We start from the raw sequence: 25,114 nt of genomic DNA on the forward strand, positions 1-25,114 counted from the left end.
GACACATCCTCACTTCACACAAGCAAACTCTACAGGACTATTCAGAGAGTGGCAACGTCCAGCTCTGGTCATGCCGGTGTATGTGAATACGCCTTAATGCATGACGACCTGTTATATCCGACATACGAGTCTAAAAATGTGGAAAAATTTCACCCATTGCACAAATTGACTTCTTGGGATGTCTATTAACTACAGATTGCATTATATTTCACGCTTAACCCACCAAAAAGTAATAACAGTTTTAATGCCAACATTACGCAATTATAAATCTCAGGATATAGGCCTAGTCCGAGACAGTCTATTACGTTGGCAAGTGAATTTCAAATTATATACGGAAGTTAGAAAATCCCGGCAATGTGGGAGCTGCAGGACTGCAAGCAAAAGTGTCGGTCGGTCTTCATGGTTGAACATTCCAGACAACCAATCGATATTTTTGAGTATGACCTACCAGAGAATGGAGTTTCCAAAAACTAGAGTATCATCCATCCGATTCCCACAGAAAACCAGAAATTACGCATGTACTTTTTCAACTTGCAGTATAATGCTGAACTGTCCTTTTTTATTGCAAATGTCCTCATATTAGATAATTTGGCTATGACATTTGATTTTATGGAAATGTATTTTCCAAGAGATTTTCCAACCTTCAGGTTCAGCTTCCTGTAACTATACGCATCCGAAAGTCACGGCCGGTCATTTCTTTGCAAATAAGCATGACGTTGCAGTGTTTACGACTGAGGTCATAACCCCATAAAATGAAACGACCTAAGGCATATTTCAGTAATATGGTATTCTTCATAGACCTAGAACCCAAGACTGATTTTATGATGTTTAAATAGATAATGTTGGTTGTATGTATCCAACCCATCAGGGATCACTTCTGGCTGGTTTATACCTTCCAGTTTAATCTACCACTGGGCACAGCAAAAACCGATGTGTCCCTTAAATCTGGGCAACCTTATGAATGTCCAACAGCGGCACATCAATAACCGTAAATGTCGAGATTCTGGGGTTCAAGGGCAATTCGATAGGTCTAGGCTACTGCGGGAGATGACTTTTGGAGTTTGGTGGGGTTTGTTCCCTAACCTCAGAGGTTCTTCCTAGCCTCAACAAGGGTCTGCCAACCCCTGCCTACTTTGACTGGAGAGGCTGGTTCAGAGCTGGCCTCCCCTTCTTCCGGGGGACATGATTGAGATTAGTGCCCTAATTCTTCCTCATGAATCTCGATAGGAGGTGGCCCCTACTCCCTAACCTTACCCATCCTGAATATCCTCTCACTCCGGAAGCAGCGCTAAGGTTCTGAAAGGTCTAAGTGCAATTAATAAGCTTCTTGTCCTAGGAGAACAAAAATGTATCCTGAATACATTGCGATCGGATTTCCAGGACCTGGTGTACCCTGGGGCCACAGAGGGCCGGAACTGGTGGAGTGTGGTGTTATCTCTGATGGTCATCTCGCTGGTTATCGCCGGGATCCTGACTGCCATACACACGCTGGGCTACGTGGACGAGCTTCTGTACTGGTCAGGTCGACGCATGACTCTGGACGAGTATCTGCAAGGAGAGCTGTGTCCTGCACGTCTTCCTCCGACCTGGGTGTCCCACAGGCACTTCGTGTTCCAGGGGGACGATGGGGGGCTCAGTGTGTATGACGCCCGCACCGACCTTGTCACCACCCTCGTCTCCAACCACACCCTCGTAAGTAGAAAGAAAGAAATTTATTTATTAAGGGAACCTTGTAGTCAAAAATTGAAAAATTTAGTTTTACATATTTGTTTATTCTACATTTATTTCCAACCATTTTTGATATATAACGCTTTAATATTTTATGTGTATTTACACTACAGACCTAGATTTTCCTTACCTCTCAAATCTCACTTAGACATCGTGTCAGAAACAATTCCATTGTTATATATATAGTAATAATAATGTCAGTTATGCCTTCCACCTTTACTCTATGTAATGTTACCTTGGTCTATTCATGCTTTATGCTTCAACAATCTGCTGGAAATAAAACATATTTTATGGACCTTTCAAATGTAAATTTACTTAAAAAATGTCTTTATGGCCACACGCAAAATGCAAACGAGTCAGTTATTTCTGTTATCTATATCTGTGTGCCCTACAATGTTAACTATATTTACTTTGTTAAAAATGTCAGAAAAAAATAAATATCTATAAGCGAGAAATTCAAATTTTATAGTTTTTTTATTTTTATGTAATGTGTTTATTTTAACATTATATTTACTTACGGGTAAGTAAACATTATTCAGAAAGATACAAATAAGCAATGTACAAAGTTTTACATGTGTATGTATACCAAGTAGTTCTTGTTATAAGGGTACCTAAACATTACATACATTTACATTACATTTTAACATGCATAGTATAGGGACTACAAGGTCACCTTAAGGAATGTAATACACCTCATTCTTTTTTCTTTTTTGACAGTCAAACCAAAAATAATCCTCTTGCAAATATTCTCCTCAAATTTGAACAAAGTACAAAAACAAAGGTTGAAAACAAAATAGAATATAACAAAACCTTCCTATCCCAATTCATCGAACAACTACCGTTAGTTAAGTCGTTTACAGTTTCTGCCTGTCGATTGTCTAATGGTGTAGGCCTACCTGTAAACATCAGAGCCATCGATAGGCGCGCTCGCTTAGAGGTGGAGGTCAGGGCCTTGATGATAGGGGCTCAGGGGGTATAGCGGTTGGCGGCTTTGAGTATGGTACTTGGGGCAATGGAATGCAAGCTGCATAAATGCGAGTTTGTCTTGTAATACTAGTGTAAATATGTATAAAGTTACATTAATTATTGATGCTTGTTTTTAAGCTAAGGTTCATTTATATATTATTTAAATAAATGGATTTATGTTTAGTTATAAATGTATATATGAGGTTAAGTGGTAGAGAGGACTTTATAGTCCTAACTTCGCCTCTAGTAAAGACATTTTTCATTTAATTTCACTTTGCCACTGATAATTTTTTTTTAATCGAAGAAGCGAAACATATTTCTATTAAACCTACACTACATACGTACGTGCTTCGCTTATTTGTTATTGAATAAAATTATACTTTTTAATTGTTTAATTCAAGAAAATTACGTTTTGAAATATTTATCTAAATTAATTAATTTTTAGTAGTTTTTTAGAAACCGATCCGCTTTTAGCCTTAGTCAGCCCGTCCTCAAGGGCCACTGTCCAGCGTGGCGATGTTATCGAAAGGAATAAGGGTGGAGGGGGAGGGGGGTAAGTACAGTGCAAGATTGAAAGTGCTGATAAAAATTACTGCCATCACAGAAGTGTCAGACCCGACCTTACCTCCTTCACTCTTGTGGGGTATCATGTCTCCTTCACAAGTCTCCCTAATAATAATATGATGACATTAAAATAAGGACAAAATCCTTGGCCCAAATAACACCTCGACTGGGCAGGAGCAGGATCGCGTGTCTATCCTGCGTGCCTACAGTAGTTCAGTCAGCAATTCTCTCATTCAACAACGGTTGTACAAGTTTGAGTATCTGTTCACAAATAAACGCCCGACCGAACACTCCTTCAAATCCACACTCGTGCTTTTTAACAACTGCACGTTCTCTTGTACCTAACAGTACAGTGATGTTTTCAATTGTTTCTAATAAATAAATAGAAAATCTAAAATAATAATTGTATCAGTTTTAAAAGTGGATACTTTCTCGGTTAGATTGAATTATATGATTTGACTTGTGTTCACTTAATGCCATTTTAATCTTCTCACTATACATATAATTTGAAGTAGAATGTACCGTTTTGTTCAATAACTTACTCATATTGTGAAAAATTTTATTTCCAAATGCTCTTATTCCAACTTAGATTGACCTTTTCTTTAAAAAAAAACGTATAGTCTGCTTAGTATGAATATTTAAATTAAATTGCTAATTTGAAAATTAAGACTATTTTGCTCAAATTTGGCTTGTATTCGTAGTTTGCTAATAATCATTCTACCGTCTACTTTAATTTTCTGTTTATTTAAGTATTTTCCTAAAATCCGATTTGAAGAAAAATTAAATTAAATTAAATTAAAAATGGATTTATTAGAGGCGAAGTTAGCAATAGTCCTAACTTCGCCTCAAAAACGTCCTCTTAACTTAACCTCAAAAATAAAAAAATAAAAGTATACTAAACACCTTTATCAATATTGGTTATGTTATTTAAAATTACACTTAACTTTAGGTATAGATCAAGTCATTTAAACACTCTTAGGCTTTTGAAAGTTTTATGAGTCCAAAATTACAAGTTTTATTTCATAAAGACCTTTTAATTCCATACATACTGATTTATTTCTTCCCTAACTCATCGAGGATAACTCTTTTAGTTGTGAGAACAGACGAGTCACTGGTGTGTGTTCGAAGGAGAGAGGGCAAAGTGAACTATTCATTATGCTGAACCTGTTTTCTAGATGTGGTACAGTAGAGTCAAAAGAAGGGATGCGACCTTTTCAAACACATTAGTTAATAGCTTTGGTAACGCTCAGCCAATTATAGAACTCGCATTTAACGTTCAGTCTGATTCTAATCTCTAGAAGGGTTTACCGCTCGGCGAACGTTCTTGAATTAAGTTTATATAACAAATTTATTGGTTTAAAAAAATGTGTGTCATTAGCCAAATTTAAATTTGTATAAAAATTCCAAAAACATAAGCTTTGTATTTACGTTTTGAATCCATCAAGGATTAGTACATACCAAAACCTAAAAATATAGAATGTGTTTTCTTTTACATCATAGTACTTGGTGTACCGGTAAACGGCGAGCGAGTAACAAGAATCGATTTTGTTTAAGCAAAATCCGATGGCGTTTACGAATTCAAAACCCAATTACAGATCGACGAAATTGAATTCCGTTTCGCGAAAAGGTCGACGCCTCGGGTGGGGGGGAGGCTGGTTGGGTTTGCCCCGCTAATGACCTGGCCGGGGATGTTTGCTTGGTGGGTGGGGGGTTGGGGGGTCAATCATCCCAGACGAGACTACAGATCCCATATCGCTGCCTGTTGACTCAGCATCGCGGCTAAATCACTTTCTACACCGTGTAGCATGTGACGCGATTTGCCATCTCTATTGATACGGCCAATACTCCATTACCAGTGGAGGAAACGTTGGGAAATTGACACTAATTGATACGCCATCATTAAAAGTATCCGTCAGTTTTCTTTCCATAAAATGTGTATTTTGTTTTTTGTTACGGATTATTAACCATTCCTTGGGCCAATGCAGCAGGAAGTTGGCCTGGCAGACTGTAAACTAAACTCTTTATTAAGGTTAGATTACGCTCCGCACCGGAAACACTTTAATTATGACGTCGTAATTTATAAACCACTCAGTTGTAATTGGATGACCTAGTGGTTCCATACATAACCTCCGGCATTCCAGAATTATTGGCCCATTCTTACGAATTGAGTATCTAACCTAGTAGTTTAAATATGTTGCTGTTTGTTAGTGATTTTCCCACTAGTTGTTGTTAGATTTCGCATGAAAGTCTAGTGTACATACTTAATCGTTTAATAATATTGAAGTACGGTATTTCAATTGACGTTGTTTAAAAAAGTGTACATGTTCTCTTTTCTAACTCAGAATCTTAAAGGGAAATTTAAGCCCATATATAAAATATCAAATCAAGAAATGAACGTGCTGAGTAAAACAGTAAAATAATCCAAGCTGGCAGGTGCAGTGGCGTAACTAAAGGGGGATCTGAGGGGGGTAGAACCCCCCTCCACAAGTAATAATTTTAAAAATAGAGTAATAGGAATCTATTTTTCGCAATGATTATGTTAGCCACGTTAGCTAAAACGATCTAAAACAACTTTGATCAATTTCTTAAAATAGCATGTTTTCATTTCCAGAAAGAATTTTTAGGCGGTCTTAATCCATATACTGCACAATAACTGATGATATGTATAATCATAATAATAAAATGTAGGTTATATCCTAAATAGTTCATCAATCCAGGCAACTGAGGAAATCGGGGTTTCTGGGTGGGGAGGTAACAAGCTAAGGAGGGGTAGACATTGGTGGAGGCTTTAATCGGTATACCAATATTTATGAGAGAAAAGTACATGGAATTTAAAAGGTCGGTATAGAGCTACCAACATATGAGGATAATTTAAGTGTTTCAGTCCTTTTTCCTGTTTTTCGTGATTTGCGACAGTGTCTACCTTTATGCCGAAGTTTGATTGTCGGCTTTTCCTCTGTGCTCTCAGTATTGTTTTTGACGTTGTGCATTTCTTATACGCGCAACTCATTATTAAATTATTTTTCCTCCGTTTTGTGATTGGAAAAATTTTGCTGCGTTGTACATTTCAAAATAAAGACGTTATTTTTTTGTTTTGTCGTTATTAACCATTTTGTAATCTAATTGTGTTTTTTCCCTTTTATAGAAACCTTCTAAAAAATGTATTTACCTTCTAAAAGTCAATGCAGTATTTAAATTACGGAGAATATGTGTAAAGTATGCCCTACCAAGTTTTTGATTGCGTTAGAATTACGTTATTATATTTTGTTGTTTTGAGTTCGACTTGGAATTTTACATTCCTTTTCTCTGTGCAACAAATGTGGCGGCCATTGTCCTCTAGCTGAGGATACAGTGTTGTTTCATTGCTTTTCCAAGATGGTTAGGTGAGTTTGTAATATTTAGTGAACATTAGTGGTCAGCCTTTTTGAATTGTATATTTTACTGATCGATACTACCTGGAGGGATGGTTTTCGTTTTTCGCCATCATTTATAGCCGGAAGCCTTCCCCGTTCAACTACTTTTACAATATTAAGAAAAGTTTAGGGTTTTCCAAAATTGTACTGTTATCTGTTGTTTTTTAAATTTGATTTTTAAGCATTTTCCGTTTGATAAAACAACAAATATTGTGAAGTGGCTCAACTAATAAAATACCCTAACTTGTTTGAAATACAAGAGTTAAATTTCTCACTTTTACTTAGACCTATCTCATTTATTGAATTTAGACTCATTCAGATGAATTCCATACCACCCCAGGTGTGGTATGTTATTCAACCAGATTAACACCCCCCCCCTTCTCCCTAAACTAAGTCCTAGTTACGCCACTGGGAAGGAGTACATGTTTCGGCGCCCATGCTGTGTAGTTTTTTTTTTAGTTAACATTAAATTTTATATTCTTAACTTTTGTCAATTTTGATAACATATCATACATGAAGTTATCAAAGTAAGGCTTAGTCTTGAAGATTAGACAAGACGCAAATTACCGGAACGTATGTAACAGTTTTCTGTAAACATTTTGTAAGGACGAAAAAGCCCGAATCCTGTTAGTCTTCAAACTATCCATCGTCAAATGATCAGCTTAAACAAAGACTTTTCAGTTCAAAATGAAAGGGCTTTGAAATATAATATAGAATCGATACCAACGCACGACATGGTAAAGTCATATCAATTTACTGTGTGGTAGTTCAAAGACATCGCCCTTCCTCGGTTTTGGAAACATTAATTTAACAAGGGAATCTATTCAAAGGAATCGAATACCAAAGTTAACGAAACGAAGATATTATTTTATTTTAGAGCTATACTCTACTTTTGCATGGCATGTAACATACCCATTTACATTGTGTACTTACAGAATAGAACACACTCTCATACATGTACGACAGGAGGTTAATGAATAAATAAATAAATAATTTATTTCCTAAAAAAAAACACAAATATAAGTAGCAAGACAAAATCATATGCGTATTACAAATGTATACTAACATAATATAAAATTCTATTATGACAAATCAAATATAATTTTATTAGGAAAATAGGGTCCCAAAGGCAAAGCCTGATGAGGGATTCCATCAGATAAGTTTATTTAGATAAAGAGTTCATTTGCGGTTGCAGACACTATAACTATCTATATCTTCTAATCCCATATATTAATTTATTGTTACACTCTTTATGGCTTAGGAAACAGAATTAACGAAACTTAAACTTAACCTTCGTGAATTTAAAAATAAACAGAATATACTTATTTTAAAGAAAATATATGTTTAAACATTGCCACAAACCAAAATAACAAATGATAAAGGTTTTATTTTATACACTGAAGCACGCCTATTTTACAGAAACAGTACACTATCATATTTACGTACCACAGTAACATACACTATAAGAGAAAAACAAATTACTTACTGAATAATAGTTAACAGATACTCAACGTCGCTTCTGTCCATACTTAAATATTACTTATTATAAAAATTAAATATTAATTACGAGGATAGATTTTCTGAAACTATTTTATACGATCATATATGAAATAAAGTGCATAGAGGAAATATAAGTGAATATAGAAAATAATATAACCCTTATTCATATTGTAGAAAGAAAAACACACAAAATAAAACGTTTTAAAATTTAAATAAGATAAATCGAGGGGTTTATTTATATTAAAATTTGGTTACTTATGGTACAATAGGAAAGATTAGAAATATGTATATACAGTTTTTTATTCCTGCTGAATTTGAAGTGTGTTTTAATAAGTGTTTCAATTTATAGTAGAAATCGATGTACGTACTCGATTGAATTGAGGATGTACTCTTTTGCAATCTTTAAAATCATTTTCTGGTAGCGTCAAAAATAGCGATTTTGAAAAAAAGGCTAAATAAATTATATCTCTTAAGTACTGAGATGATTCAAATGTTGTATACTCTTTATTTACAGTCGTTATGTTATTACAAGTAGTTTGAAAATTTTCATTTATTCAATTTACCATCGTTCAGGAAACAGGATTTTTTGGGACATTTGCCATCGTTTAGTGATACAAAAAATCAGTAACACTACGTTTCGAGATCTGAAATCTGATCTATTCTTCAGGTAATAACTAACCTAAGACATAATTACTAAGTAGGTTCAAATAAACAAATCATTCCAGTCCGGAATCACAACCACAGTCGTAGGTGGTTGGTCGACGAATGCAGACCTATTGTGACCTGTATTCTGTGGTTCAGTTTTTATAATTAGTGTTGTGTTTAGTTTTTATTAAGTGCGTGTTCTATAGAGTTAGTGAAGTTGACACACAACACAGTGGTTATGATTCCTGACTTACACGTGTCACAACGCTCTGGTATGATTTGTTTATTTTAACCTAGTTGGTAATTATGTCTTGGATTAGTTATTACCTGAAGAAGAGATCAGATTACAGATCTCGAAACGTAGTGTTACTGATGTTTTGTATCACTGAACGATGGCAAATGTCCCAAAAAATCCTGTTTCCTTCACAATCCTTCCATCGTCAAAAACAAATTTCAAACAATGTATTCAATTTAGTTTTGTTAAAGCTCTTTAGTTTTATCGTACGATGAGAGACTTCATCAAGTAAGAAATACAGATTAAAACTCGAGGAAGAAGTTTGTTTTGTGACGTCACCAAATGCACGTTAGCTGGAAGCCCAACTGCGCTGATTACTGAAGTACCAGTGTCTGATCACTGTCACGACGAGGTGCTCCGGGAGTTGTGGCCAAGACTGAAAATGCTTGTAATTTGTTGCAGAGGCAGCTGAACGTGAAATGGTTCCAGTGCTCCAGCGACCTCAAGTACATCCTGCTTAGACACAACATTAAGCAGGTTAGTACTTGTGTTCTTAATTACTCGTTAGAACTTGTACGTAACCCACTCGATTCATCAGGTTTACCGCATTCCCAGCGCATTTCTTGAGTGCCCGCAATGCCCAACGACCCAGTTTAAACTGCAAATTAACGTTCGGGCCGTTGGGCCGATGACCCGTGGAGTGACTGACCAACTAGACTAACAGCCTATGGGCATTTTGCATTGTACAAGCACACACCCAGGTTTTTCTTGAAATCCGGATAGAGGAATTTCCGGAAAGAAAGACATCAACCGTCAGCCGCGCTAGATTTGGCGGAGGTCGAAATAGGACAGTAGCAAAAGGGTTAAAAAATATAAAATTATAAATTTACTCAGATCATATTTTTCTTACCTTTAAACAGGCGAAACCGACTGACAAACACATAAGTAATAGCTACGTCACCGTCAGACAACTATAAAGGAACTCAAAGTCACCACTTTTTCCCAAATAGTGCGTCTATATATGGTTAGACGGCGCCTATTAATGACTATAACGGTCGGTTTTAAGAATGCTATGGTAAGAAAAATATAATCTTAGACAAAAACTGTGTCATATTTTTTTACTTTGACAACCAAAATTAGAGTGACCAACGATTGAATTCTTTATTAGACGAAATTATTTTATGCTGTTCTACTACAGTTCCTCTATAGAGGATTTGGTAGATCTTCAAGCTGTTGAGTAAAACCTAGGTTGTGTGCTCTTTGATCATAAGCTATGCGTGGACTGGATTCAATTCCAAAAGCAACACTGAGCTAGTACTGTTGAGGGAAGTGCCCTCATAAAAGCAGTTATTTTTAAGAGGATAGGTATAGCTATAAAAGTAAAAATTGTTCAATTAATTATAAAAATTCTTCTTATATTAAATTTCCCTTTTTGTATAACAGTAATTTTATTGTAATAAGACTGGTTTAAACCACTGCTTCGTTCTGCTTTGTCTAATATTCGCAGTTATCAAATGTAATACGGTATGGGGTAGTGATATGGTTGACTGATGCATATTTAACATATAACATCTAGAGATGATGCAAAAATCAGTTGTAACATTTCTATTTTTTTTTTTTTTCAAGCACCAATCTTTAACAAATTAAATGTATTCCATAAACGATTTGAAAATAATTCATTTGGAAAATTGGCTTGTTTGGAGGGTTAACAACATAGCATTTATTTAGGCCCGCATAAATTTGGGACTCAATTGCAGTAATAGTCTACTAAAGAAGGTATAAGTTACTGAATTTCATTTGTACGTTTGAATTAATTTCGTCAAGTCACCGTGTTTCGAAGAACTACATGTATGTACTTTTATCATGTTATAACAGGCATTCCACTTAACTTACTGTAACTCCATTTCGATCACGTCATACCCTCATAGTAACAGGGTATTACATAAACGCAGCCACATTACTCAATGAACAACTCTAAATGAAGGCAGAAATGGAGTAAAACCGATGAAAGGGGTCGAACCGAACGATTTTAATGCGCTTTATGAGGTAAATAACCACGCACGATTGATTCAAAATAAAACCTCCCCGGCAGACCAACCGTCGCGTCGTTTTGCCGGTACACTGGAGCTTTTATGTGAAGATAAAACCCAATCGTCGCTGGCTGACTGGGACATACTAAACGAGGAGGTGAGTTTATATGTACAATTAGGATAAGGAAGCTTCCAGTGAGTAGCACAGCCGAGACAGTCAAGCTCCCAGTGAGTAGCACGGCGGAGACATTCAATCTCCCAGTGAGTAGCACAGCGGAGACAGTCAAGCTCTCAGTGAGTAAAACAGCGGAGACAATCAAGCCCCCAATGAGTAGCACAGCGGACACAGTCAAGCCCCCAATGAGTAGCACAGCGTAGACAGTCAAGCTCCCAGTGAGTAAAACAGCGGAGACAGTCAAGCTTCTAGTGAGAAGCACAGCCGAGACAGCCAAGCTCTCAGTGAGTAGCACAGCAGAGACAGTCAAGCCCCCAATGAGTAACACAGCGGACACAGTCAAGCCCCCAATGAATAGCAAAGCGGAGACAGTCAAACTCCTAGTGAGTAGCACAGCGGAGTCATCAAACTCCTAGTAAGTAGCACAGCGGAGTCATCAAGCTCCTAGTGAGTAGCATAGCGGAGATAGTTAAGATTCCAGTGAGAAGCACAGCCGAGACAGCCAAGCTCTCAGTGAGTAGCACAGCAGAGACAATCAAGCCCCCAATGAGTAGCACAGCGGACACAGTCAAGCTCCCAGTGAGTAGCACAGCAGAGACAGTCAAGCCCACAATTAGTAGCACAGCGGACACAGTCTAGCTCCCAGTGGTATCATAGCGAAGATAGTCAAGATTCCAGTGAGAAGCACAGCCGAGACAGTCAAGTTCCCAGTGAGTAGCACAGCAGAGACAGTCAAGCCCACAATTAGTAGACACAGTCTAGCTCCCAGTGGTATCATAGCGAAGATAGTCAAGATTCCAGTGAGTAGCACAGCCGAGACAGTCAAGATTCCAGTGAGTAGCACAGCCGAGACAGCCAAGCACCCAGTGAGTAGCACAGCGGAGACAGTCAAGCTCCCAGTGAGTAGCACAGCAGAGACAGTCAAGCCCACAATTAGTAGACACAGTCTAGCTCCCAGTGGTATCATAGCGAAGATAGTCAAGATTCCAGTGAGAAGCACAGCCGAGACAGTCAAGTTCCCAGTGAGTAGCACAGCCGAGACAGCCAAGCACCCAGTGAGTAGCACAGCAGAGACAGTCAAGCCCACAATTAGTAGACACAGTCTAGCTCCCAGTGGTATCATAGCGAAGATAGTCAAGATTCCAGTGAGAAGCACAGCCGAGACAGTCAAGTTCCCAGTGAGTAGCACAGCAGAGACAGTCAAGCCCACAATTAGTAGACACAGTCTAGCTCCCAGTGGTATCATAGCGAAGATAGTCAAGATTCCAGTGAGAAGCACAGCCGAGACAGTCAAGTTCCCAGTGAGTAGCACAGCCGAGACAGCCAAGCACCCAGTGAGTAGCACAGCGGAGACAGTCAAGCTCCCAGTGAGTAGCACAGCGGACACAGTCAAACTCCTAGTGAGTAGCACAGCGGAGTCAGTCAAGCTCCCAGTGAGTAGCACAGCGGAGTCAGTCAAGCTCCCAGTGAGTAGCACAGCCGAGACAGTCAAGCTCCCAGTGAGTAGCACAGCGGACACAGTCAAACTCCTAGTGAGTAGCACAGCGGAGTCAGTCAAGCTCCCAGTGAGTAGCACAGCGGAGTCAGTCAAGCTCCCAGTGAGTAGCACAGCGGACACAGTCAAACTCCTAGTGAGTAGCACAGCGGAGTCAGTCAAGCTCCCAGTGAGTAGCACAGCGGAGTCAGTCAAGCTCCCAGTGAGTAGCACAGCGGACACAGTCAAACTCCTAGTGAGTAGCACAGCGGAGTCAGTCAAGCTCCCAGTGAGTAGCACAGCCGAGACAGTCAAGCTCCCAGTGAGTAGCACAGCGGACACAGTCAAACTCCTAGTGAGTAGCACAGCGGAGTCAGTCAAGCTCCCAGTGAGTAGCACAGCGGAGTCAGTCAAGCTCCCAGTGAGTAGCACAGCCGAGACAGCCAAGCACCCAGTGAGTAGCACAGCGGAGACAGTCAAGCTCCCAGTGAGTAGCACAGCGGACACAGTCAAGCTCCCAGTGAGTAGCACAGACGAGACAGTCAAGCCCCCAATGAGTAGCACAGTGGACACAGCGAAACTCCGAGTAACACAGCGGAGACAGTTAAGCTCCCAGTGAGTAGCACAGCGCAGTCAAACCCTAGGCCAAATTGCGCCGGTGCCAAATCCGACAAAAGCGTTTCACAAACTGCAAATCCTCCAGCGCTAACCTCATAACACAGTTGTCGTGCCACACCCGTCGATTCAGGTCAAGTCTGGACAGTTACTTGACATGTTCTTTTATCGCATACTGGAACAATGTATAACAGTCAAAAATCACTTCTTTGGTATTATTTTCTTTGTTTATCATCGAATTCGTTTTTAAGCAATGTCGACTAGTATGCGTGTAAGTTATTTAGAACAATATTTAAATAGGGACACCATCTGTTGTGTTATTATAAAAGTTAGTGAGCCATGGTCTAGAGATTAACTTTATAGACCTAATTTAAATAGAATAATCGATATATAATTAAAGGCTACGAGTTGTCACTTTCAAGTTGTCTCTTAACTATTAAACTTGATAATTTATCAAAAACGTAACACCCTTTTTATATTTGGTTGCAACATTACTTTTAAGAAATATAATATTGTACGAAATGCTATGTAAGCAACTTCTCATAAAAAATTTTAAAGTTGATTTCTACATTTTAGACCTTAAGTGATTCCCCAATGGGCACCATAGACGGAATTTTATACAAGCGTAACGATTAAAATTTATATAATCATTTTTTGTCTAGTTAGAAACCTTTTCATACACTAAAGTGTTAGAACCTAAAACTTCATTTACCTTCAAAAACAAAGTTCAATACGAAGTCAATAAGTTAGTTATTGTATTGAACGAATTTTTATTAAATTTCTTTAAACTGCAACATATTAAACCCATCACTGCCTAACAACGAACCACATTTGGTGGTGTAACATTTATTTAAATGTAATATTTTAACAAATATTTTATTTATTGGTTATAGCACCTAGAATTTGAGACGTGGGCAGCTATAAAGGATTAGTGTAATACAGACAATTCTTCGATAAACTCACAAGCTTTTATGTAGCGTCAGTTGAACTTGACATAATAAGTTGGCTCCTAAGGTGTTGTAACATAAGTGAGGGAAATCCATACCCAGCTGAAGGTGATCAAGGTACTTAATAAGTGTTCTCTCTTGTATTGAAAAAATCGTAACGTTCCTGCAGGCTTAATAGCTAGTTCCCACGACCGCAGAGTCAATATACGACCTTGACTAAGAATACAGATGGGACATAAATATCACCAATAGCAGTTGCAAAGAAAGATGTGTTATACTGTACGCAATATATCGATCTGCACAGTTGGCCGCCGGCCTGTCTCCAAAGGCGACACTGCGACACCGCTTCACGCTATGTCCCGTCTCGCAGAGGCGAGCTTCAACTGAGACTAGAAACAGTCGCATGGATGAATGTTTTATTATATTTCTCCGTAAAACTTTCCAAGCCATATCGTTTTCGTATGTATTAACTGTATGTAAATGCAGGGTGTCTTTCGCCCCCACCAACCCCCCCCCATAACCAAGTGAGAAGTTTTTTGATGTATGAAAATTTTTACCCCTCCCCCCATGCGGTATTTTGGGGGTAAGTCAAAAATTTTAAATATGAACCCCTAGCAAGTGACACCTCATTTTAAAGGTTTTTAAAAAAGAAGACGAATGACACAAACTAGAGGTCTCTAATGTTACCCTATCAAATTTGGGAGCTAATTAAAGCTTAAATTGGTTTATTGCTTGTGAATAATTTTGTAACGAAATTGAATAATAAATATCTTGAAATCTCACATCAGTCCTAACATTATTATTTCTTAAATTACTTAAGCTAAAGAAACCAAATTTGGCACATAGATTTGAATAGGTAAAAGAAAATTCCAAAAAATATAACTGTGTCATTTTCTTATTAACAAAATGGCGCAAGTTGATATTGTTTAAAGTCAAATAACAAATAAACCACTATATTTATAAAACATTTCGTAGACACCAACTATTTCATTACAATTCCAACGGTACTTTTTCAATGAAATTTGTTAATGCATATGCCGGGAAAATCGAATAGTATGTCTTTTGATAGGCATCAGCTTTTTTGCATAGGTTATTAAATTTGTAAAAGATGCTAACTATTTTTTTACAATTTCAATGGCATTTTTAAACGAAATCCGTCAACGCATAAGCGAGCACTACCACTTTAAGGATACGTTTGCACAAACCGGGAGCGCCAAATATGTCACAGTTGAGAGACATCAGTGGTTGGTTGCCCCTGGTTTGTGCAAGCGTATCTTTAAGGTGGTCGTGCTCGCTTATGCATTGACAGACTTTGTTGAATCAAGTAGCGTTGGAATTGTAATGAATTTTTCAAATAGTTAATATACAATAAATCTGTTATAACTAAACTGGTTTTTGTGTTATTTGACTTGAAACATTTGCAACAGACGCCAGTTTGTTAATATTAAGGACAATAACACAATTATTTTTTCATCTTCCTCTTGTATGTTCAAACTTGCCAGATTTGGTTTCTTTAGTTTTACTAGCCTTAGAGATAATTTTGTTTATTACTAAAGCAAAACGATGGCTAGAGGCCTAAAAAAACATTTCTCAACCTATGTTTATATGACAGTTTTGTTTAAAATTATGAATAATTTCACCTACAGAAGTTTGTGACACCCTTTTGTGAACACCCTGTACAGATCTCTTATAATACATATACTGAGAAAGGATTAAATTCAATAACAACTATTACTTAAAAATCGTTCGTTCTTTGTAAGGTTTATACATAAATTTGTATCTATTTATATGTGTGTATAAAACACACGAATGACTGATTCAAGACGCGTTTTGAATCAAGAATTTCAAACAAGCTATTTTTTGCCCTTTAGAAGTGCTTTTAACTTTTTATTCCAGATTTGGAAAGTCGCAAGTGCTTGTTATAGTTCGCCAGCCCAAAGAGACTGTGGGTACTGTATTCTACGATCAAGAGCCTTTTATACTACAGCCTGATATACTAGTAGCAGTGCACTTTGAGCAGATCTGGATAGGAATTATGTGTATCCACTGTCGGTAGAAGTAAGGACAGAAATTGAGAAACCGTCCAATATAGCAAGCAAGCCAAATGGAGACAGATGACTAGATGAGATGCCAAGAGTAAATACCAGCTGATCAACTGGAAAGCTGCGCGCGCGCACTCAGGGAGGAAGATACATAAGGTGTGTCAAGGGGGCTCGAGTCCACCCCCCTCCAAAGACATACATTAAAATTGCACCCATAAAATAGGAACTAAATGGATTGCAATGTTTGGTGCAAATTTGAGTTTTTCAAACAAACGTCAAAGAAAGTTTTAGTATTTTACAGACTCTTATTGGAAACAAAAATTCTGTTTGCAAATTAAGGATTGTGTTTGAAACTAGAAAGTTTCAAAAAAATTGCGACTCGCAAATGGAGAAATGTAAAACTTTCTTCAAAAGGTGAAAAGTGTTAAGTTACAAACCGCTGTGTAAACTAGCCATTTCTTGTCATGTGCCCCTCTCGTAAGTACAAAAATTCAGTTTAACGTAATTTAAAAAATACGGAGTAATAGTAGTTAACCATATTACATATTATCATCTGAGGTTGTTGAGGTTTTTGTAAAAAAAGGTTTAGGTTTATTACCTCGAGATTCGTGTATTATTTCGTGAATTAAAAACTTCTTAGGGATTTTAATGTCTAGACATGTTAGCGAAAGTGCCATGTAATTTCCTTACTCGTAATAAAATTGTGTATATGTAATAACACATTTTTTCTAATTACAAATGCTTGAAGGTCATACACAAACTATCATGTAAAAAATGTCACAGCATATTATTATTTTATTTAAAAATCTATAAACATTCATACTGTACGTTATAATAAGTACTCGTAAAACAGTCAAGTGCAATAAATACATAATATTAAATAAGTAAATCAATTAGGTTATGCAATAGCGATAAAAAAGACGGTGCGATTTAAGCAATGAAAACAAGCATGAATCGGAAACTATTTTTAAAGCCTTATAACAACACTATAGACTTCCGATCGAACTGACCTGACCCTTGTTTAGTATTCAAGAGAGACCACTTCACACAATCCTCGCTGGTATATGTAGGGGAGGTTCTCACCCTTAACCTTTGGGTTTGTACAGCAGCTGGCGGCTCTACTGAGCTTATAATGTGTTGTCTCAGGGCCAGTGAAGTAACAATTAACTCATGCTTATGCTTATGCCTGTAATATACAAACAGTATACTTGTATAATACTTATACGTACAAAACGTAATACAATGTAAAATCAGATTATTTTAAAATAAATTACTTCCAAAAATAGTTGTTAACGCAAAAACAATGTAATGAAATTAAATTATATATAAAAGGTTAAAAGTATTAATGAATTATGTCATGCATAGCCCATTTCTTTAAACAATTTTATTTTGCGTTTTATTCAAATTCCCATTCATGCCACTATGTCTCTATCATGGCATAGATTATTCTCTGCACATTCATATTTCATTATTTTGAAGTCTTGTAAAGTATTACCATCTTAAATTTTATGAGCTTCTTGTTTAACTTACTAATTAATTTAGAGACGATATTGCTTTTTTTCTAAAAGTATATATTTCTTGTATAGCAGTATATTTTAATTATTAAAATTGTATACGAATACTACTAAACTTGTATACTGCACCGTGTTTTCCTTATTCCATATATTTATTTTTCTAATAAGTATGAGAAAATAAGTAATATATCAGTTTTCTTTTATCAGCTTTTCAAATCAATTTTCATCTTGTCTAATCACAGCAGCACAATAAGAATGCAGTAAAATATTAAACATTAAATGTGTCATATTTCATCCTAATATTATTAACAGAAACAATGTATATGGGAATTTTATGAAATAGCTTCGGGCCGAAGCATGAAAAGCCCTTCTTCCCCACCTCAAGCCTCACTTTAGGAAAGTGAAGCTCTCCATCATGAAGGATGCTACGCTGAGAAACCTCACCAAAAAACAAGAGCTTCTCAATTAAGTACTATGGCTCTTTCATAATAAAATCTTTATGGACCATCCAGCACGTCGAAATTCGACACACTATGGCTCTTGGGATCATGTTGATAGCATTCCGGAAAAGAGACACGAGATCAGAATAATGGAGATTAAATACATGCCGGATGGATAATTTGTCCTTTTTAGTCCATCAATGTCTCTCTTCGAGATGCTCCTCCATGATAGGGCGGTTAACAGTAATCGAATGCTGATTAGAGAAACAACTGCATGTGCTCAAGCTTGGCAAATACTTGAAGCATTTCTCTAAACCTGTACAGCCCCTCGGTCTGTCACAGTCTGGCAAGTGCACGATGCGATGGATAGAATAATTTAAGGTCACAGTCAAGTACGACTCCGAGGACCTTAACCTTGTCATACAAGGTCAGATTTCCACCATCGAGCGCGCCGCGACTTCTCTATTAGCGAGGGTCTGCATTATATTTTTAGGGGTACACGGAGAAATGAACACTTGATCGCATTGACCTTCAGACCATTGTTCACCGTTCACTTACTGACAAATGAGCGTAACAATATTATAAACAACTAGAGAAATCATATGTGTACAGGGGAAACAGGATTGGTCCAAAGTAGCTACCCTGAGAAACGCCCAGTAACTTAACTAGCTAAGTAATTCTCATTGCTAAGATTAGTGACCTGCTGCTTTTCACCTAAATGTGATCTTATTTATCTAATCACTCCGTCACTTAGATGAGAACATCTCATGCTGGTAGTACTGTGATTGGTCCTGCCGCTCTAGCCTAATGGGTACGTTAATCCAGAGATTGAGAGGAGATGAACAATGTTTTCCTTCAATTGACAGGAAACGCTCCACATACTAAGCATGTGCTCACCATGTGTGTGATTGCTCTCTGAATATGGATCCACTGCTTTAACAATCTGGACAGGTAAACCATAAGTGTTCACTGCTTTAGATTTTATTTCCTTAATTTAAGACTTCACTATATCTTCTTTAAGTACTGTAAAACTAACAAGATCTGCGTCGCAATTTTTCTTTGTATTTTAGAAAACTTTTAATGTACACATATCTATATCACAAACCGTCGTTTACATTTATTTTTTCATGGTTACCCGACCGATGTAAAAATGTTCACTAACGCTCAGCCATATCCCATGGAATCATCATCGAACTCGAATATGCGTACTTAGAAATGAAGCTTTATGCAAAATTTCAAATCTATAGTTTAGTTTGTTCTTAAGATATCGTGTTGACAGACAGGAAGTACTAGGCTTCGCTAACGCTCAGAAAATTAATAATCGAAGATTTCACTATTTTTGTACGTTTTATTCAACTTACAATTATTCATTTCGTGGAATATAATAAATATTGCGGACCAATAATTATTGTTAAACTGGTAAAACTAATTGTTGTTTTTTTATTATTTTCATTAATTTATATCGATGTGTTCGTCTTAATTTGGGTCAGCGTTAAGGTTTCAAGATAAAGTCATAATTTATTTCTTTTTTAATTAAGGAATTATATTTGCACCTGACGAAGAGGATATATTTCAATCCTCGAAACTTTGTGTTAAACATTTTGTAACAAATAACGTTGGCAAATGTCCGGAAATATATTACCTTATGCTACACAGTTAACGATTATTAAGAATCAGCTTTACGGTGTTATCAGGGAAATTATCGCTATGAAGATAACGGGCATGAAACGAAATGTCAGCTGGGCTTGGAACACCGTGCACTCGCCGCTTCCATCCTGATTGTAAACCACCCACAGTTTTACGGTTATTTTCTGTTGAATTAACGATGATAATAAGATTATTATTATCGTTAATTTATTAATAATCGTTAACTGTGTAGCATAAGGTAATAGATATCCGGACATTTGCCAACGTTATATGTTACAAAATGTATCACACAACGTAAATTTATTTTCAATTTAGATAAATTGCAAATAAATATTCAAAATTCAATTTCTTACTATTTATGGCTTTTGAAAATTCAGCAATTTTTTTGAATAATCCTAGTTCGGTCCTAAAGGAGGCAGAAAATATTTAGTTGTTTGTTTAATCACTTTGTTCATTATACTATTTTGGGACCTTTAACACTGCGAGCATTTAAAGTTATACAAATTTTAATGTTTTATTAATACCCCAAAGTTATTATGTTGATGTGGATGTTGCGTTTAGCTCCAGTAAACCTTCCTCTTAGTGCAGCTTATGGAACCTGACGCTGTCGCAGACTTGATATCGGGAATCTTGTTCGTCTGAAAAGATCCAAAAAAGGTTGGCAATGAAGAAGCCCAATATGAACTCTTTACATTGTTTCCACATCAGAGACACCTATAAATAGGTGAAGTGGCAATCTCATTGTCTCATCAGGTACACAACTGACAGCACTAAGATGTTTTAGACACGATCTCTAAGTACGGCAGAGAAACCAAGTTTTCAGGACGAATATGACTCCAGATTCCAGGAGTCAAGTCTGTAACAGTGTCTGGTTCCACATTCTGCACTAAGAAGGACGTGAACTGGAGCTAAATTTAACATTCTTATTAAATCTACCCATCCCATTATAACTACGATTTATTATAACTATTTTTTAACGATGAACCTAAAATCCATTTCATCGACCGGGAAACCAAAATCACATATTTTGTCCAAATGACTAGCAAACGCCAGTTCTTCTTCACTACTAAATACTTCAGGATGCCCTGGCTTATTTAAAGAACGACCCTTCAATTTCCTTTTTATAGTTGATATACTTATGTCAAAATGGGCTGCTGCCACTCTCTGAGCCATTTCTGCAGACTTAATAGATTCCAGACACATTTGTAATTTTTCATCCGAAAAATCAGCATATTTCCTACTTCCAGGAGCTCTCTTGTATTTTCGGACCATTTTCAATTCAAGATCTGTAAATAAACGGGCATAAATAGTATCTTTCACCATTTAATTGAACAAGAGTAAAAACCTAACTTAGTGGTGAAATGTGGTCAAGTAGCCCCATTTTTCAGGTTATCAGTGCACTTTTACAAACTCATAATATTTAACGTGTTAAGTACATAACTAACAACATTTACATACGTTTATTATCTTTAGAAATACACTAAAAATAAATAACAGTCTTTACCTTGAATAGATCAGTTGCATACAGGCACGCACAGATAGAAGTTTGCAGAACACTAATCCAACTGTTTATTCTGCTAGTCACATAACCTCAATCAGAAAAAGGAGGGAACAGCAGAAACTGTGTTTCATACAACGAACTATACTACTGGAAAACGCGCAATTGCCCGTAAGCCACATGTTGTGTTTTCCGGTCGCACACAGCTGAGCGTTACTGGTGTATCCATGGATTTGCAGGCGCTTAAAGTTGGGCAAGAACTCACCGAGTTCTGTACTCCATGCCAATGATGCTGATCTTAGAACACATTAACTTTTTATTGATTTTAAATCTAAGGGTAAAATTAAGTAGATCAAGTGATGATGTACGGTATTGAAAATTGTAAAATATTATTATTTGCTCTAGTTATCTCAAACAAATGCGACCACTTCTAAGTTGACGAATTCACTGGAAGCCACGAGTTAATTTTTAATTAAAACTGTGACTAAACTATTTTTTTAAATAATATCTCATCACATCGAAAAAAAACAGAAAACTTTTGACATTATAAGAAAATCCAACTTAGAAATAAGGCAAAAAAAATTGGTCAAAATAATTTTATTTTCTAACACGTAGATGAAGTGTGTGTCATGTTTGTAAATTTTATGTAGTTTTACTTTGAAATAAAATACTGTCAATAAAAAGTTGTTTTTTTTTTTTTCATCTGGGAAAATATTTTAATGCCTGTAATCTTTGTTTCCGACTTTGTAAGAAAAATAAAAGTCAAAATCTCAGTTATTTTGATATTGTACAAACATCCGTTTGTTTAACTAAAAATAAAAATCCACGGTAAAAATCAGCTACTAACATTTGTAATAATAAATAAATTGTAGTATCTAACAATTGTATTAAGTATAGAAGGGCGTTTTAAAGTGATGTTAGATCATTACTATAATGCCTGCCATATGGGCGGAGTTAGTTCTTGCCCATTTCCAACGCCTGCAGACTCGGAACGCAGCCCAGGATTTTCGGCTCGGTTTCTCCGGCCCAGAGCGCGTTCCATTATTATAATTCGTTGGTTTCATACATCAGGCTCTTCCTAGTGCTACTATCTGTCTGGAAAAGGTCAATTAAGTCCTTTCGTTGCGTTACGCAGAACCTAGGCTTAGTTTTTCTTTGCAGCTCAAGTAGCCCCGGTTTTACGGTACTTTATGTGTTACTATTTTGTTTACCACTGTGTTCAACATAAATTATGAGAGAGATAGAAATAAGTGGTCCTGTTCCTTCTCGAAATTGCATGCATTCCCATTAACTTTAGGAAGTGTTACCCCAATTGAGCTGCTAAGAATGAGCATTGTAACCTCCTATACTGTGTGTGTAACTTCGAGGTAGTGGTATTTAAACACATTGTTTATAAACACGAGTCCATTGATAGCAAAGGAGATGTATGTACAAAAAAAGTGATCTAGACCTATTATGTATAAATATTTTTATATAAACTTCGTACTAATTATTTATTTATTTTTCAGGTCTTTAAGAATTCTTTCATCGCCCATTACACAATCTACGATGTGGATAAGGAGTAAGTAAAAATTCTCAGCTTAAACGTTCGTTATAAATACTGTAGTATCACTTTGCATGAGTTAATTTTAAATATAATTTTACAAAGTAGTAATTTGGGTATATTATTTATGAGTATTACTTAGGAATAATCGTAATCCTTAAGATCATGGTCCTTAACAAAAAATTTACTTATTTTTTATTTCTTGACTTTAGGTAAAGTCTATGTGTGCTGCATGTTATGTTTAAATGTACGAAAGATTTGCTGACATCTGTATAATATACGATTCAGTATGTCTCCCAATAAGAAAAGAATATATTTACTTATAAAAATGCAATTCCAAAAGCGTGTACCGAATGGACGGAACACATGGGGTTGGATACCGCTGAGGTCGTAGTAATGAATACTCGATTTTCAAAATATACTTATATGTTTAGTTGTGGCAAATAAACATAAAATCACACGTCTAGATGTTAAAAATGAAATAATTTATTGCCACGTTGCTGCCAAATAGAGTGATAATGAAAAATGATATCATAGGGGTGGGCTTAATGGTTCCAATGCTCTATGGGAATTTTGCATTCTAATTTAATAATTATTTAAAACTTTTAAATTGACTTACCTTCACGTTGATGTCGACTCACCAGCGCGGTGTCGGCACTTTGGCTCGACATTGCAGACGTAGTCGGAAAAAGTGAAGATGAGTTGATTAGAAGTCTAAAACATGAATGCTGGAAGCACTCGAAGTTAAACTCGCGGACATGGCGCGCTAGGTATTTCTCGGCAGCAAGATGGTCAGCTACAAAATTCTCAAGAGATAAAAATTAATACGCGTTTCAGTTGGGTTGTTAATCCGCCAAGACTTTAGTTCCAAGACACTTGGGATGTAAATTATATTAACCAGTAAGGAGTAACAGGGTTACTAAAATATGTATTATATAAAACCCAAATAAATAACGGTACAAGCGTAACAAAATTAAGCTAGCTGAACTTAATTCCAGCTCAGCTTGTCTCAAAAGTTTATGAATCCTAGTTTTTGGCAAAGGTTTTACAACGTTTCTCAACTAAGATTTGCACCTTATAGCCTTCTTTCTTATTTTCTTCGATGAATAAAAGAAACAATAACACGTTTGAAATTTATTCATACACATTTAAACTTGGTTTTACACATTGTGAGATAACAGTTCACTGGATCATCCATTTAAATGAACCGGTATGGTACAGCTCTTAGAAATTAATAAATGAGGACCAAGACACTATAAGGTATGACTTCAATATCAGAATGGTGGGGTTTCAGCTTTTAGGCAGATAATCTAATATTTAATTTTAAAATTGGACATAAATATAATAATTATTAAATTTGGAATAATCAATAAAATGCTACTATTTGTAAGGACGACCTCACAGATACTGATGATGTGGGAGAGCTCCTCGTAGTGAGACAAAGATGGATCCGATTCCTCAGATGGTACTATCCAATATAGTGCGATGTGCGAAGCCGTTTGGATGCTATTTAGATACGGTGGGATGGCCGAAGGGTCAATTGGAATCCTCTAGGATGATGTAAAGGTCTGAAATCTGCAGTTTACACAGTATCAGATTTCGAAGAAGAGGACACAAATAGTCAAATAAATAAAATTAAAGATGTTGACGCTTATAAAATATTCGAATTGGAAGAAAGGTGTTCTATGACATAATTTGTGAATGCATTGATCAGAATCGAAACTTTATGGGTGTTGATGGTCTATAATAAAAACGTAAAATAATTTTTGTCAGCTGGATCATCGTTAATCAGCCAATTAACGTAATTACGAACGGAAATAAGTGTTATTCCTGTATTGTATCGATAAGTCGCTAATGGTACAAATTACTATTATTTAAGGTTTCAGCTTTTAGGCAGATAATCTAATATTTAATTTTAAAATTGGACATAAATCTAATAATTATTAAATTTGGAATAATCAATAAAATGCTACTACCTGTAAGGACGAGCTCACAGATACTGATGATGTGGGAGAGCTCCTCGTAGTGAAGAATACATTATAAAGAATACATTTTATATATATATATATATATATATATATATATATATATAAAGAATACATTATAGAAAGAGTATTCTTTGTTATGTCTAAGGTACT

General features: G+C 36.3%; 1 protein-coding gene across 1 annotated transcript in view; it reads left to right on the plus strand.

Moving 5' to 3' along the window:
* LOC124364237 (inactive dipeptidyl peptidase 10) overlaps positions 1–25,114 on the plus strand; it is a 246,795-nt gene that overhangs the window by 158,335 nt on the left and 63,346 nt on the right. Inside the window, exons 4-6 of the mRNA XM_046819563.1 lie at positions 1,381–1,692; positions 9,514–9,588; positions 22,942–22,994. Coding sequence (XP_046675519.1) covers positions 1,381–1,692; positions 9,514–9,588; positions 22,942–22,994 — 440 coding nt within the window. The remainder of the gene's footprint in view (positions 1–1,380; positions 1,693–9,513; positions 9,589–22,941; positions 22,995–25,114) is intronic.

The sequence above is a fragment of the Homalodisca vitripennis genome, chromosome 6, assembly GCF_021130785.1.
Source record: "Homalodisca vitripennis isolate AUS2020 chromosome 6, UT_GWSS_2.1, whole genome shotgun sequence".
Lineage (NCBI taxonomy): Eukaryota > Metazoa > Arthropoda > Insecta > Hemiptera > Cicadellidae > Homalodisca > Homalodisca vitripennis.